This window comes from Aphelocoma coerulescens, unplaced genomic scaffold (assembly GCF_041296385.1).
Source record: "Aphelocoma coerulescens isolate FSJ_1873_10779 unplaced genomic scaffold, UR_Acoe_1.0 HiC_scaffold_97, whole genome shotgun sequence".
Lineage (NCBI taxonomy): Eukaryota > Metazoa > Chordata > Aves > Passeriformes > Corvidae > Aphelocoma > Aphelocoma coerulescens.
Window position 1 is genome coordinate 465,721 of NW_027184078.1, and position 17,440 is coordinate 483,160.

The 17,440-nt window shown below is 46.4% G+C and overlaps 1 protein-coding gene across 2 annotated transcripts in view; it reads left to right on the forward strand.

The window, feature by feature from the left end:
• The window catches only part of LOC138102668 (butyrophilin subfamily 3 member A1-like), a 35,807-nt gene that overhangs the window by 3,305 nt on the left and 15,062 nt on the right, over nt 1-17,440 (forward strand). For both annotated transcript variants that reach the window (XM_069000388.1, XM_069000389.1), the window contains exons 2-4: nt 476-575; nt 1,884-2,225; nt 2,833-3,108. In XM_069000388.1, the coding sequence (XP_068856489.1) occupies nt 515-575; nt 1,884-2,225; nt 2,833-3,108 (679 nt within the window). In that variant the 5' untranslated portion in view covers nt 476-514. The remainder of the gene's footprint in view (nt 1-475; nt 576-1,883; nt 2,226-2,832; nt 3,109-17,440) is intronic.

Genomic DNA, 17,440 nt, shown 5'->3' on the forward strand with positions numbered 1-17,440 from the left:
TCTGCAGCCTGATGGTTCCCAGGGAGCTGCAATTTCAGGATACCAAGTGCCATGGATTCCCCTTCCTCCAAACATGGGCATGGGAGTGTGAAAACAGTTTCTTCCTCCTTTTTCCCCATCTCAGAGCTTGGACAGAGAGACTCTTGCAACCCAGACCAGAGATTTAAGCTGGTGTTTTAATTAGGGTGTCCATTAAATTTCACGGCAGGCAGTGGGGTCTGGGTTGAACTTTCCTGTCTTGCATTCCTTGTTGCAATTTCCTGGGAGCACGTTGGACTGAGATAAGCTCCCTGTACCTGCAGGGGTAACTGAGATCTCTGGAAAGGCACAAGTTTTCTTGATGTCTGAACTCGATTCTTTGAGCACTTGGCACCTTCAGAAGTCGCAGCTGGTGCCAGGTGCCAGGGGAGAGAGATCCAAGGGGTTGGGAGAGTATTTCCCTTCTTTGCTCACTTCCCTTCTGTGCCTGTTCCAGGTCACCTGCGGGATCATCCCAACCCCGGGGACTGCAGGGATGGAGCAGAGGAGATGGCCCCTGTTGGCTCTGACACTGTTTCTGGCCATCCCTGTCTCAGGTAACACTTCCAGGAGCTGTTCTGCTCCTCTCTGGGGGATTCCAGCCTGCAGATGATCAGAAGTGCAGGAGCTGAGGGTCATGCTCTCCTGAACAGCCCTGATTTGAACTCCACAAGAGCCAGAGCTGCCCTGCCCCTCTGCTCTTGGGGAATCCAGCCCTTTGCAGCCTGAGTTTCTCTCCCTTGGTGGAGCCAGGGAAGCCCTAAGCCAAGGCAGCTCTGCCCTGTCCAGCCCTCCCCAGTGCCAGGAGCATTTCCCTGCCTGCACGGGCAGTTGGCATTGGCACAGCTGCCCCGCTGCTGTGGCACAGGGCTGCAAAGGGGCAGGGACAGCTGGGGACCTGCATGGAATGGCTCTGGACATGCTTTTATACTTTTTATTTTTTAATTTTCCACAAAATATTTCTATTCTCTACAACTTGTATCAATCCTTTCTGTTACAAACGATCGATGACTTAGGTGAGGAGAGACATTGCAGGCAACCGATACGATTGATATAAGCAAGCTCTGTTTATCAGCAATACAAAGGCACTTATATAGAGTATTGAATACAAGCTTATCAGTTCTTTAATTAGTTGAAACTTACAAAAGCGCATTCTGACCTCTACATAACTGGGTTAGATAAAAGACTACATTGGGCAAGCTTCTTATTATTTATGTTTTGTCTTGAGAGATCAAAGATCTTCCTCCCTTCTTAGGGATGGTCCATCTTATCAGCACAGCTGCACCTTCTCAAAAACTCCCTTCTGGTTCCCAGCCTGGTTTCTCACACAGGGATTTGTCTCATGTAGAATTTTTCTCACACAGGCCTTTTTACTTGTACAGTTGGATTACTGATCCAATAATTCTATCAATGAGCCATGTCCCTGCTCCTCTAACCATTCTCCAACACCTTTCATCTATTACTTTGGGCTTTTCAATTTCACCAGTTCCCATTTTGCCTCAGAGATAAGAAAATAAGGAGATAGGGAGTGAATGCTCCAAACCAGAATTAATTTCTCTTTTATGAAAACTTCAGAAAAAGTATTGTAATTTTCATCAAACCATTGATTCTGCTTTCCTGGGTTTCTTTTCAAAACTTAAAATTTTCCTGAAAGAACTCTTGGGCTTTTTTTTTTTTTTTCTCAGATTTTGGTGTATTTCTGTGATGATCATGGCCTAAAGGTGTATGAACAGAAGAGATAAATGTCAGTGAATATTTGCAACTTTCAGTTCTTCAGCACTGTTACTCCCAGTCCTCTATCCTTCACACCAGTACATTTTCTGATTGATTTCAGCCAGATGCTCACTCAAGTTTGGTTTCCACAGAACATTTCAGGGTCACGGCTCCCTTGACTGTAGTTGGAATTGTCGGTCAGGATACAATCCTTCCTTGCACCATCTCTTCCACAAAGCCACTGGACAACCCTCAAGTGCAGTGGAGGAAAATCACAGATGGGCACACAGAGGACATCTATACATATGGGCATTTTGGGGGTGAACCAATGCAGAAATACCATGGGAGAACATCAGTGCCAGGAGATGGATTTGCCACTGGGAATGTGTCCCTGACATTAAAGAATGTCCAGCCAGCAGATGAAGGAAGATACATCTGCAGCGTGGAATCCAGTGTCTGGTTCGCTGAAAATGACACCAAGCTCAGCATTGCAGGTTGGAGACTTTCTGGGCTGGGTGAGGAAGGGGGAAAGTTCTTACAGAGGGAAAAGAGCTCTCTGAAAGGTCACTGTCCCCCAGCTGATGCCGCCTCATATGACCCAACACATCACGTCCCCACTCCCAGCAGCCCGTGGGCCACATGGCAGCTGCCTTTTGATCCATGTCACACTTTATTTGTAAATCACTGAGAGGTCTGTAAAGAGCCAAGAAAATTCAACCCATGTGCCACCACCCAGGAGGGAACCCAGGAACTGCTAATCTTACCAGCCCCAGGAGGGTCATGGCAGCCCTCATAGTTTTAGGCAAGGAAGGAACCCTAAACCTGAATGTTCCAGGAGACACAGAGCCTGGACTGCACTGGGTTCAAAGGCAGTTGCACTGTCTGGTGGCAAACCAATCCTACATTTTAGCTCTTTTTCAGCCAAAGGAGATTTGGCACTTACGGCAGGTGAGTGTGGGATGAAAGAAAGACCATTGGAAAGGTTGTGTGAAAGACTGACAGAAACTGGCAGGAAACTCTGGGTTAAGCAAGAGCTGTGAATCCAAGGAAGAGCTGCTTTCATGCCAGCTTCTCCCACTAACAAACTCTCTTGCCTTTAAGGTACTGGGGAAGTGTTCATTGACGTTCTGGGCTACCGGGAGCAAGAACTCGAGCTCGGCTGCAGATCACAGGGATGGTTCCCCAAACCTACTGTCCAGTGGGTTACTGAGGATGGACAGAGGCTTTCAGCAGACACTGAAATACACCAGGACAATGGGAAACTCTTCAGTGTGCAGAGTCGAGTCACAGTTACAGGAGAGCAAGTGGGAAAAGTCACCTGTCAAATCCTGAACCCTCTGCTGCAGGTGGAGAAGAAAACTACTTTGAGTCTCTCAGGTGAGTCCCATCATCCTGAGAAGTCTTTGCTGGAGGTTCATTGTCTCAGGAGCCCTGTGAGGCCATGGCAGCCCTTGTAGTTTTAGGCACAGAAAGAGCTCTAAACCTGAATGTTCCAGGAGACCCAGAGCCTGGACTGCACTAGGTTTGAAAGCAGTTGCACTGTGTGGTGAAATGGAGCAGGCAGGAACAGCTTGGTTAAGCTGCAAAAGAGCCTGGGGTGAGTTCCTGTGCCAAGAGATGCTCTGGATGCTCCTTGCCCAGCCTGAGCCCTGTTCTGACCCGCGTAGGGCTGGCAAGCTGCAATAATCCCTGCTGGGGAGGTGTGAGCCCACCTGAGAGACGCCTGAGTGCTCAGCATCTCTGGCTATGGGACTGATGGGAATGGGGGCCCTACCTGTTGGGATTTCTCTGCTGGGCTAAGGAGATGTTCCGGGCTGCCAGTTCCCCCCAGCTGGACAGTCGACACCATTTGTGTGCAGGTATTGATAACGTCAAGTGGAGCTGGTCAGCCTGGATTCACTGATCAAAAACAGCACAGAATGCCAGAATTATGGAATCATAGAATGATTTGGGTTTGATGCGGCCTTAAAGATCGCCTCATTCCAAGCATCGCTGCATGGACACGGATGCCACTCACTAGACCATGTTTTTCAAAGTCCTGTCCAACATGGCCTTGAAAACTTCTGGGCTTCTACAGATTCATGCTAAAAGAGGAATATAAACCACATACCTTCTCCCTGCCTGCTATGAAATAGTGGGGAGCTAAGAGGCAAATTGTCTTGTTTTAAGAGATAGGTGTCTTCCAAGGAAGACAGGAACCTTCCTGGAATGGAAGAGATGACTCCTCTCCCTCCAACTTATTATAGCTTTGAAATTATGGGGCTTTTGGGCAAAGATATGTGAAAATGAATAACAGTTCTTTACTAGAATGTTTCTAACTATCTATCTATCTATATAGAGAAAAACAAACAATAACAACAACAACAACAACAACAACAACAACAACAACAACAAACCAGAAAACCCAATAACAGCCTTTTTCCTGCCAATCAAGCACTTTTCCTTTTTGGCGTAGTTATGACCACACCAGTGAGGAGGCGCTGTTGGCCCATATTGAGGCAGAAGGGGTGCAGTGACTCCCCCATGGATGCAGGGGGCACTCCAATGCAAGCCCTGAGCCTCCCCAGGGGTTAATGGTGGCCCTGGGAAGAGAGAGAAGGTGGAGTGTAAAGGGGGCTGCTGGGTTTCCCCGTGTCCTCATGTGTCCGGTGAAATATCGTGGTGATGGCAGCTCCGGTAAGGTTCCAGTCCATCAGCAGTGGGGAAGGTGCTCTCTCTATCTCTCTCTTTCAGGAGAGAGAAGGTGTGGGTCTGCCCTGGCAAGAGTGGGTGCTGCAGAGAAAGTCCCAGTCACCAGACAATTCACTGTAAGCAGTGGCCTTACCAATAGGCAGTCAGGAGAAACTTCACAGCAGCACCAAACCCCTCTGGCAGCAGAAGTGGAGCACCAAAAACCACCACCTTCTCCCCTCCAAGCTGGGCCAAGACTGACCCACCCCTAGCTAAGAAACAGCTGAAACCACACCACTTTCCCCTTCCCCTGCAGAACCATTTCAATGGAATTCCAAGACACCCAGATATCTTTTTATCTCTTAAATACCATCCATTCATCATCTCCTGTGGAACAAATGGGAAGAAAATTCCCTAAGAAAAAGCATAACCCACAACATTATCCACCACAAATTTATTTCCCATACCAGCATTACATCAAACTTAGACTTTTAAATTGTGTACACATTCATGCATTACCCTAACTCTATACATATGTACATCTAGATCTAGATATAGGTACAGTATGACAGACAGTTCACCCCAAAATAAGGTCCCCTTGAGGGTTACATCTTGTCTCTCCATCCTTCTGCGTCACCCACCATGTGCAACCTGGCCCCTGAGTAAAGACAACCCCATGGATGAGTTTGTCTTTGCTTGAGGCAGAATTAATCCAAACAGTCTTTCCTAACATACCTCTCATATGCACCACCAGAACATTGTCTGTTGTACGCAGGGGTTCAGATTGGGCAGGGCCTGCTCAGTTAGTGGAACCTCTGGTGTTAACCACCTATGTAGCTTTTGCTAAATGCAGATCCCACTGCTTGAATGTCCCACCACCCATTGCCTTCAATGTTGTAAGAGTCCATTGCACAACTCAGCTTTCCCAGCTGCTGGTGCATGGTAAGGGATGTGGTACACCCATTCAATGCCGTGTCCCCTAGCCAAGGTGTTTTGAGGCTATTCTTGAAATGAGTTCCATTGTCTGACTCAATTCTCTCGAGGGTACCATGCCTCCAAAGGACTTGCTTTTCAAGGCCCAGGATGGTGTTCTGGGCAGTGGCTTGAGGCATAGAGTAGGTCTCCAACCATCCAGTCATGGCTTCTACCATTATGAGCACATAGCGCTTGCCGTGGCGGGTTTGAGGCAGTGTGATGTAATCAATTTGCCCGGCCTCCCCATACTTGTATTTGGACCATCGCCCACCATACCACAAGGGCTTCACCTGCTTGGCCTGCTTGATCGCAGCGCATGTCTCACAATCATGGATGACCTGGGAGATACTGTCCATGATTAGATCCACCCCTCGGTCTTGTGCCCACTTATAGGTGGCATCTCTGCCCTGGTGTCCGGAGGCATTGTGGGCCTATCAAGCCAGAAATAACTCTCCCTTGTGTTTCCAATCCAAATCCATCTGTGACACCTCTATTTTTGCAGCCTGTTCCACCTGTTCATTGTTGTGGTGCTCCTCATTAGCCCAACTCTTGGGTACATGGGCATACACATGATTGACTTTCACAGATAGCTCCTCTACCTGAGTGGCAATGTCTTGCCATGCTTCAGCAGCTCAGACTGGTCTTCCTCTATGCTGCCAACTGGCCTTTTTCCACCTTTCCAGCCACCCCCACGCAGCATTGGCTACCATCCATGAATCTGTGTAAAGGCAGAGCTTTGGCCACTTCTGTCTTTCAGCAATGTCTCAGTCCAGCTGGATTGCTTTGAGTTCAGCAAGTTGGCTCGATTCACCTTCTCCTTCAGTAGCTTCTGCAACCTGTCATGTGGGGCTCCATATGGCTGCTTTCCACTTTCGGTTCATCCCTACGATGTGACAGGAACCACCAATGAAAAGAGTGTAGCATGTTTCATCTTGTGGCAGTTGGTTGTGTGGTGGAGCTTCCTCATCAAGAGTCACTTGTTCCTACTCCTCTTCATCCATCAGACCAAAATTTTCACCTTCAAGCCAATTTGTAATTATTTCCAAGATCCCAGGGCAATTCAAGTTTCCAGTACAGGTGCGCTGTGTGATGAGGGCGATCCATTTCCTCCATGTGGTGTTGGTGGTGTGGTGGGTAGACGGAACTTTTCCTTTGAACATCCACCCCAGCACCGGTAGTCAGGGTGCCAGGAAAAGTTTTGCCTCTGTGCCAATCACCTCTTAGGCAGCTTGAACTCCTTCATAGGCTGACAGGATTTCCTTCTCTGTTGAGGTGCAGTTGGCTTCTGACCCGCTGTAGTTTCGGCTTCAGAATCCCAGTGGTCAGCCTTGAATCTCACCGGCCTGTGTGGCTTTGTCGAGATGGACATAACAGAACACACTTGTTGTAATCCAAAGTCGTAAAAGTTTTTATTTTCTCTACTGCTATTCTTATACCTCTTCACAATTGCAGTGGCTTATTGAGTTTGGCTGCTTAACAATGACAAGGCTGTCTAACAAACAATGACCATTCAAGCTGTAAAACAATCAGCTATACAAGCAAAGGTATAGTTGCTACATGTTATCTGCCATGTTCTTCCTTGTACACTCTTAATGTCCCAAAACAAGAACATTCTCTCTTTGTGTCCAGAACATCTTCTCTCATTGATTATCTTCTTGCCTTTCTCTGTGGGCTTCACTGAAGCTACAGAATTTTGCTGTAAATTCTCATGGGTAAATTCAGACCGATTTCAGGTCTGACTCTGTGAGGCCCCCAGACCAGCTGTCAGCCTCATCAGGTCCCCCCTTTTTTTTTTGTATTACAAAGGCAGCATTTATTGACTTGCAGGGCCCTTTGCAAAAAAGACAATAAACACGGCACAATGAGCCGGATGCAAAAAACCCCAATAGGATCAGGCATCCAATTTTAAGTAGATTTTTGATCCATCCTGCAATTTGCCAATTGCCAAACAAACTATTAAGCCAATCAGATTCTGATTCTTCACGCAATTTTGACACGCTCGTTTGCAATTCTTTAATGTGGGCATGAATAGATTTTGAATGATCAGACAAATTTGTACAACACATTCCATCGAAATCCTCACATCCATGTCCATGTGCTAGTAACAAAAAATCAATAGCAGCTCTATTTTGCAGTGTAGCATGCCTTACTGAAACCAACATCTTTTAATAATCCAGCTAAAGCAAGCGAAGTAACGTAAGTCTGCCAAGCTAACCAACATCCTAACTTGTTTAACAGTCCCAATGCTTTAGCAGATGATATTTGTGGAGAAAAGAAGGAAACAGCCCATCGAGTACCTGGTGGCCAAAATTTGGTGTTGTCATCACAATCAGGGGCAAACGCACGGGTGCTGCGTTTTCCCCTCCATGGTTTACGCTGTAAAATCATAGCTATGTGTTAGATGTTAACAGTGAGAGTCGTCCTAAGCTGCAAGGACCTCCCTTGATGTGTGATGGAATCGCAGCCCATGCTTGGTCTCTGCAAATAAAAAACACCCCTGGTGGCAAAGCTAGAGGAACAGTAGTAGAGTGTGAAATATGTGGTGAACTGTAATTGCAACTGTAATTTGCAAATATGGGTTGGTTAGGAGAAACATCCCATACTTTGGACTGATCAGATCCAGAGTAATTAAACTTAACACAAAGGTCCATTTTCACGGATCCTAAAAGCTCTGTTTCCTGCGGCTCAAGAGTTGCAGGGGGAAGGTATGAAACCCATTGATCTCAAGCATCAGCGTGATTGCATGATTTAAAAGCTTGCTAACTGTCTTAGGCTTTGGCCAGTCATCTATCGGCAAGCCAACAAGGCAGGTAGAAAGAGGATTGTCAGGAGTAGCAGTGGCTAAACACAGAGTATCTTGCCCTGTCACATTGGCCAGGGTACCTCACACATTGGTTCTTGGCTGACTGACAGGCCAAGCAGAAACAGCAGGCACTAAGCTCAGCAAAACTGACAAGGACCATATTGGCACCTGCATTTTTCTATTATTTGTTGCCATTTGCACTCCAGTACATCCCAATGCAAGCCAATACCCCTCGATCACAGGGATATACAGTGCAATACAGTCCTCCTTGGTCACCAGTGCTCGATGCTTTCTCTGGTCAGAAGTAGCTTGAACTACGCTGCCAAGGTCATCAGCCTGTGTTGCTGTTATCCTCAGGATCTGGCTGAACAGGTGGTGGGATGTTCTGCCACAAATCAGGTCACACACACCTTGCTGGCACCCACCATGGTCCAGTACCTGTGGAAACACAAGTGTATCCACGCCCCCAAGTGAAAAGGTCCCAGGGACCTTCCCACTGGCTGGTGAGCAAATTCCTTACCCACACTTTAGCTCGAGGCAAATGTGGTGGACTGCAAGGAATAAAAATGATTTAAAATTGAGGGATTGTTTGAATGAGCCAGTATGGTCAAGTGATTTATGGTATATACAGCTTTCAAAAGTCTGGACTGTGGGGTTTCCCCTTGCATTCTCCCTTTTTGTTTTCCTCTAACAGTTTTAAGTGTGTGATGAGCATGTTTAACAACAGCCTGACCAGTGGGAGAATGAGGAATACTAAATATGTGAGAGATACCCCACAGACGTAAAAAATTCCTAACTTTCTAAGAGGTGTAGGCTGGCCCATTGTCAGTTTTCACACAGGCAGGTGTGCCTAAAGCAGCAAAGGCCTGCTGCCAGTGCAAAATGACATCACGGGCCTTTTCTCCAGCATGAGCAGAATCCCATATAACAGAGGAAAAGGTGTCAATGGATACATGTACATATTTAAAAAGACCAAATTCTGAAATGTGTGTAACATCAGTCTGCCAAAGCTATAGGGCCAAAGACCACGGGGATTTACTCCTAAGGGTAAAGGTCCATTAAAGTTATGACAATCTGGGGAAACACTAACAATAGCATGAGCTTCTGTAGGTGGTAGCGAAAACTGTTTACACAACGTGCGCGCATTTTGATGAAAAAGGTATGAGATGTTTTAGCCTGGGCTAGTTTATCTGGCTGAGGAACTGCCCAAACAGGATTAGGTAATGCATCAGCACAGGCATAGCCTTCTGCAAGAAATCCTGGTAGGTTTGTATGGCTTCTAAAATGCAAAACACAAAAAGAATAAAGGCATTGCAAAACAGCTGTCCATAAAGCCTTTAGCAAAAGAAACAAATCAGCATTATTAACTTCTTTTTAAAGGGAACAATCTACTCGTTGTACGACATCTGCAACATAAGCTGAATCAACAGTTATGTTAAAAGGTTCGTTAAAATGGCAAAAGGCCATAGTAACTGCTTTTAATTCGACCAGTTGTGTGGATCCAGTACCCTGACCTTGAGAAGTCTGCCATCTGTCCTCATTCCTCCAGGTAACAATTGCTGTTCCTGATTTTCCTGACCCATCTGTACATACTGTAGGCCCATTTACAGGAGTACAACTTAATTTAGGTTTTGCTAATAATGGGATGGTATTCAGTGATTGTAGTAATTTATGACTGGGAAAGTGGTAATCAATTTGTCCTGTGTAGCTCTGCAGTGTGCTCTGCAGTGCAGAACTATTGGCCAAGGACCATTCAAAATAATCTTGCTGAATAGGAATAGTAAATTTAGCAGGATCTTGGGCAGTAATTTGCAGGCATCGGTGTAGACAATAATTAACTGAGCAATCAATTCAAAAATTGTAGTGACAGTTTCTTTAGGTTTGTGAGGTAAAAACATCCATTCTAGAATATGCAATGGGTCAGGGGACCAATGGTCAGACCATTGTGCAATAATACCTGTTGGATGAAATTCTGGAATTACAACAAAAACAACGATGTCCACACGGTACACATGGTGATTGGAAATAGTTTGTTGTACCTTATCGAAGGCCCGTTGAGCTTCAAGGGTAATCTGTCTTGGTGAGTTTAAATCTGGATCTCCTGCTAATATATTGAACAATGGAGAAAGTTGTGCAGTGGTGAGTCCTAAATAGGGGCGCAGCCAATTAATGGTTCCTAACAATTTCTGTGCATCATTTAGGGTGTGCAATGTAGTGTCAAATTGAACAGACTGAGGGCATATGGTACGTTCAAATATTTTTAATCCCAAATATTTCCAGGGTCCTTCTGTTTGGTTTTTTTCCGGTGCAATCTGTAATCCATATGTGTGAAGAGCCTTTAAAAGCTCTGGCTGTATGTTTTGCAAATCCTGTTTGCAAGAAGATGTTATCAGTATGTCATCCATATAGTGATAGCAATAACTGTTAGGGAATTGTTCTCTGATAGGCGATAGAGCTCCGGCCACATACATTTGACAAATAGTTGGACTGTTTTTCATACCAGCATTCTTAACAGCTGGTACTGAAAATGCAAATTTTGGTCTATCATCAGGGTGTAAGGGAATTGTAAAGAAACAATCTTTCAAATCAATGACTAAAATGTCCCATGTTGCAGGAATCATGGTAGGAGATGGCATGCCTGGTTGCAGTGCACCCATACCTTCTATGACTTCATTCATGCGTCTCAGATCATGCACCAATCTCCATTTGCCTGATTTCTTTAGAATCACAAATACAGGAGTATTCCAAGGGCTGACAGACGGCTCTATGTGCCCTTGCAATAACTGCTCATTGACTAAATTGTTCAGGGTGGCAAGTTTCTGTTGTGTTAAAGGCCACTGTGTTTGCCACACCGGTCAGTCAGTTAACCATCGTAGGAGTGTTACTGGGTGGCAACTGCCCTGCTGCACAATGATCCCTATTAAAAATTTGTGACAATTGTAACTCCCCAAGTGGCCAAAACATCACATCCCCATAAATTTAGAGGCGCAGCAGTCACATATGGGCGAACTGTAGCAACCTGATTGTCTGGATTTTTTATGAGCACAAAATGTGCACTTAAATAACTGTATCATTCCCCCAAGACCCACAATTGAATTTTCCACTGCAGTGATAGGCCATGAGTTTGGCCAGTCATGATGTGAAATCACCGTGACATCTGCTCCCGTATCAATCAACCCTTTGATCTTAGCAGTCTGTGGTTGTGCTCCCTTCAGTGTTAGCTCATAAATCAGCTGTGGCCTTTCCTTGGAGAGTTGTTGAGTCCAAAAAACCTGAGGCGTGCCGGTAGAATTGAAGCCTTGGTCTCCTCTCTCTTTAAGTGGGATGGGAACAAAAGATTTGAAAGGTACAAGCTGAGCAATATGAGTATGAGCAGGTATGACTGCAGGAGGAGTGGGTGTAGAAACCATTTGTCTTGATTTGAAAAACAGGTGTCTGCTAAGGATGGCAGGAGCCCCCCTTGGATTGGCAGATGCAACCCCCCTTCCCTTCGAATTATTATAATTTTGAAATCAAGGGGCTTTTAGGCAAAGATGTGGGAAATAGGATTAACAGTTCCTTACTATTCTATATCTATACGTGTATAACAAGTCAAACAAACAACAATAACTATGGCAGTAACAGCAAACAATCACAAACCCAGTCCCAGCCTTCTCAGCTGTCAGGCCCTTTCCCCTTGGGTGCAGTTCCACTCGCAGCCAGCTGGGGCGCTGGTGGCTCCCAGTGAGCAGGGCAGGTGCAATGGTTCCCCCACGGCTGCAGGGGGCGCTCCGGAGCGAGCTCAGGGAGCACACGGCACTGGCAGCCTGGGATCCCGGGAAGGGACGGAACAAAAAAAGCTTCACAAACCCCTTGGGCAGCCGATCCCAGTGTCCGGCCGGACCCTTGGGAACAGCAGGCTGGAACGGCAGGGACGAGCACAAATCCCGGATGGCAGACGAGGTGTATCCAAACAGAGAACCCCCTGGAGGTCTGGGCAGGGAGGGCGAGCATGGCTACAACGTAGCAAAGGCTTAAAGCAGCGGCGGGGCAGGGCGGCCACGGCCCGGCTCCGAGCAGGGCAGGGAAGGCGGGCTTGGGATCCCAGGGCTTCTCCAGCAGAAGGAAAAGCAGCCGAAGAAAGCAGCCTCCCTCTCTGTCCATAGCACTGGAGACTGACTGCCCACACTCAGATGAAACAAAAAAGTAGCCACCGCTTTTGTTTTTCTTAAATACCCAGCCATTTGTCCCCCTAGCAACATGTATGGGCAAAATTCCTTTAACAGGAAAAAAAAAAAAAAAACAGGAGAGCTCCTAAAACCCCAACACCATTGCACATATTTGTCCTGTAAAGTCTGCATCAATTACTCCTGGATACACAAAAATCCCTTGCAAAGTAGCACTTGATCTTCCTATTAGCAAAGCATTTAAGTTTTGTCCTCTGGGTCTATGTGCATCCAAAGGCACTTTATGAACTGCAGCAAAGTCTATGATTACTGTGTTGGTGGTGCAAACATCCATCCCTGCTGAACCTTTTGTTCGTCCAGCAAGCCGGTCACATAAACCTGTGCTGGGCACAGCAGTTCTTGGAGAAGTATTTCTGCAAGCACCAAACCTCGAGTTCCCCTGATTCTTAAGGGGCTGCCCATTGTAATGGAATTGAGATTTACATTGTTTCGCATAATGTCCTGGTTTACCATATCGATTACACAAAGTTGCTCCCGGGGCTGCTTTGTTGTGTTAATTGCTCAGGAGGACAGAGTTCTGTGTGGGCACTGAGATTCAAGGTGGCCCAGCTGTCCACAGGTATAACAGTGATGTGTTACTTTAATAGTTGCTGCAACAGCCGTACTAACAGACTCAGTTAGCATAGCCATTTGGTGTGGTGCAGTCCCTATTTTTGCACATGCATTAATCATATCATTCAATGGGGAGTTTTTCATAGGCAGCAAATCAATAGCTTTTCTGCATTCCTCATTTGCATTGTCTTGTGCCATTTGCAAAATTAAAGTTTCTTTTACATTTACAATTACAATTTGGTTTTCTATCACATCCTGAAGGCAGTCCAAAAAGGCCATAAAAGTCTCATTAGGGTTCTGTTTAAGAGTTGTGTAGCTTTTCCCAGGAGCTGACATATTCGCCACCTTAAACAGAGCCTGCAGAGCATGGCACTGGGACTGCTCTAAGACCAAAGGGCTCTGGCAAGCCGGGAGCTGAGGTTCCTCCACAGGGGTGCAATCCCATTAATTGGGGTAAACCTGCACCAAACCAAGGATCAACTATAGGCAATCGCATATTATTTAAGGCAGTCTCCTCACAAGAAGCCCTCCACTCATTCTTAAACACCGTATACTGAACCAGCAGAGCAATTTAGCAATCTGCTTTAAATCAAAAGGAGTTAATTCTTCACTTGTTATGAATTTCAGCATTTTTGTCACAGCAGGGGACCCCAAACCGTAATTAGCAGCAAGCTGGTGTAGCTCAGATAGCACCTGCCATTTACATGGAACATGCTGATCAGGCACCTGGCCTCTGCCTCTAACAACTGGGAAAGCAGAGACTACAGGGTCTCGTGGCTCTTTTGAATCTGGTATTTGCCAAATAACTTCGAGTTGTTCTGCGGCTTCATAATCTTTATCAGATAAAGCTACCAGCCTAATCTCTCTCCAAAAAGCGGCAGGATCTTGTATTCTCCGAGTTACAGATACGGGTTGCAAAGTTAAAGTATCTTTATAAAGCAGGCTATCATTTTGAATCCCTGGCACAGATTGTTTTGCGCCTTGTACAAAAGGATTTAGTAGTAACAGACAGCAGGGGTGCAGCAGCAGGCAGTGGGGGTGCTGAGGGTGCAATTTCATTCCCACCCATTCCATCACTGTCACTCCACTTGGTGGGTGGTAAAGGTGGATCAAAGAGATTTGTGGGGACAGGAGGGGGAGAAGATGAGCGAAAAGCAGGATCTGAAAAGGGAAGAGGCAAAGCCCTCCGTGGCTTGGGTATTGGAAACTACGCAGGTTTTTCCATGCCAGCCTGTGCCTCGCCAACCCCTCCCGCTGCAATGTTAACAGTCCTGCCAGCATTATCTGTCTCTGTCCTCTCTACTGTGCCAGCTGCTGCAGCATCTTGTTCTTTTTTCAGTCTAAAACTAACCTACATGTCATCATAAATTCTTTAACAGTATCATTTCCACGGGAAGCAACGTCAAAAATATGCCATCCTACTGCTTCCCATGTTCATATGCTAAAAGCGTTGACACATGTAGTCTCAAATCATTGATTTTTGCACCACAGTAACAGTCTTTGCAATATCATCCTATCATAATTTATGCCACGTCATTTTAACATCGACATCCATATATTAACTATTGATTTTTCCTCTTGGGATGTATTTGCTCCCATTCTGTTCCCAACGGGCTCACCTTTAAAAGGTTGCAGTTGATCCGGATCTTGGTAGCTCTCCCTGCTACTCTTCTCCCATTGGTCTCCGTCTCCCCTGATCTCCATGCAGGCCTCCTGCTCTCCAGGGACGTTCTTTGGATCACGTAATGGGGTCACCAGATGTCGCTTTGTCGAGGTGGACATAACAGCACACATTTGTTGTAATCCAAAGTCGTAAAAGTTTTTATTATCTCTACTGCTATTCTTATACCTCTTCACAATTGCAGTGGCTTATTGTTGGAGAATGGTTAGAGGATCAGGGACATGGATCATTGATAAAGGGTACAAATCAATAACAGAACTGTACAAGCAAAGGCCTGCACAAGAAAAAGCCTCCATGAGAAAATGCCTGTGCTAGAAACAGGCCTGAGAACCAAAAGGGAGTTTTAAGGAGGTACAGTGCAGTGCTGATAAGATGTACTGACCATGAGAAGGGAGGAAGATCTTTGATCTCTCAAGTCAAGACATAAATAATAGAAGCTTGCCAAATGTAGTCTTTTATCTAACCCAATTATGTAGAAGTAAGAATGCACTTTTGTAAGTTTAAACTAATTAAAGAACTGATAAGCATGTACACTCAATACTATATAAGTGCCTCTGTATTGCTAATAAACGAAGCTTGATTTATTCAATCACATTGATTGTCTGCATATCTTCCCCCACCGAAGTCAGCATTTGGCATCCGAGCAGAGACTGGCACGTTGTTTTCTTGACTAGGTGGGAGACCGAAGAGGCACCAATAGCAGTGATCGGAGGGCAGAAGATCAGCAGCTGCAGGCAAGCGTCTGATCCGTGCCTGGACTGACCTACAGAGGGGTCCGCCATTTTGGCTGACAAGGGCAAACCTGATAAAGGCTGCACAATTCCTGTTGACAGGGACAGTGGTAAGACGCAGATTGCAATAGGACACAGATATGGAAACAGAAGTGGCCCTTGATTTATTTTTACACTTTTTAGAAAAGCGGGGAGTTAAAGAAGTAAACCTTTGTAAGGAACTAGCTGATCCAAGATCGTTCAAAAAGAAAGCTATGGAAGCAAAAGCTCTCGGCTTAACCTGGAGAGCAGTAACTGGCACTCTCTCAGAGATGAAAACAGAGAGGACAGTGGCCACGGCCGCCATAGAGGCTTTAGAGAGTGGCAGCTCCAGGTGTAGCAGCTCCGAGAAAGGAACAGATGGGGGTCTTAGAGAGCGACAGCCAGAGACCAGAGCGGAGTCCAGGGTAGCACGGTTCTTCGGGCTGGCCACGAGAAAACCGATTAAAGGCACAGCAGCACCCGTCCGCTCACTGCAGGAGTTGCTGGACTCAGCAGGGCAGGAAGTTATCCTTCCGACGTCTGAGAGAGAAATGGCTGCGAACACGGAAGCAGAGCCTCCTGACTCAGGGGGCGGGGCACAGGCGGGCCAAGGAGACACAGGCAGTCCTGGTGCCCGGCCAAAAGTGGCAGAGCAAACGTGTGGTCCTAACTCCCAGCCAAAAGCAGCAGAGCGCAACCCCCCTCTGCCGAACAACGGAGTAATGTCCAGCAGCGACATAGCTTCTGTGGTTTCGTCACCTGCAGAGACAAAGCCAGCCAGGGCTGCCGGGGGTCAGCCCCAAGAGGGGGAGAAGCACCAAGAAGAAGCTAGCAAACATCAAGGTGACACACAAGACCCACTGTATGCACTCCAAGCCGACATGCTAACTGGAAGCAGAGCTTACGGGGTGACAGTAACACAGCTGATCATGCCCGTAGTCATTCAGCTGTCACAGACTCTTGCCCACAAAGCCTTCTTGTCAGTACCTGAAAAGAAGAAGTCTCCCTTATATGCAGCGGTCCGACAGGGGCTGTCAGAGCCATATGGTCAGTTCATCGACTGTTTGTCAGCAGCCTTAAAGGATGCACCTGAGCTCTCTGAGGAGCTCCAAGAGCAAATGTTCTGAACACTTGTCTTTGAAAATGCTAACAGGCAAACTAAGACAATTCTTGTCATGCTGCCCCAAGGAGCAGGAGTAGACGAGATGCTCATACGTACTACTCGTGCAGAACAGTTGTCTCAAACAGCTGCTTTTACTGCAACACTGCAGAATGTCCTGCAACAACAGGGACAAGTCATCGCTGCAGCACTGACCAGAGGGGTGCCCAGCAAGTGGTGCCATGCTATGCATACAAGACCCCGAAGCGAGAAGGCGCAGTCAGCATCAGCTCCTGAGGAAAGTGACGCCACTACTTCAACAGCTGGAACTCTGAGACCTCCATCCCGAGAAGCCTTGGGGGAGGCTGCAGACGTGGCTGAGTGAGGGAGCTGAGGACTTGCCAGATCCACCACTCTCCGTAGCAGGAGAAATAACGAGACCCTGGGGCGAATGTAACAGCTGCCCTAGGTGGTTGCTAGTGACTTGTGGTGGGTGTCGGGGAACCCTCTCCAAAGACAAAACTAAGAAGGAAAGTTGCATAAATTTTTGAGTATAGCACCAAACACAGAGGTAGAGTGAGAAATTGTTTTTTGACTGTCTTGAGACAAGAGCATTAGCGGACATTTTCAATCAGCTGTCCACCCATTTAGATCGAGTGAAGGCAGTCCATTTGGCTAGCATTTATGTTTTTACCTGGTGCTTCAGCAGCCAGGGCTTACACTATTTGGCATAAACTTGCTTGCTGGGAGAGGGATAAGTTAAACATAACTTCGCAGATGCTTGATGAGTTAAGTGTAGATGTTACTAGTGTTAGACATGCAATATTACAAAATCAAGCAGCCATTGATTTTCTACTATTAGCTCACGGCCACGGCTGTGAAAAGTTTCAAAGTATGTGCTGTATAAATTTTTCTGACCACTCTGTCCTAATTTATAAGCAGATAAGTGAG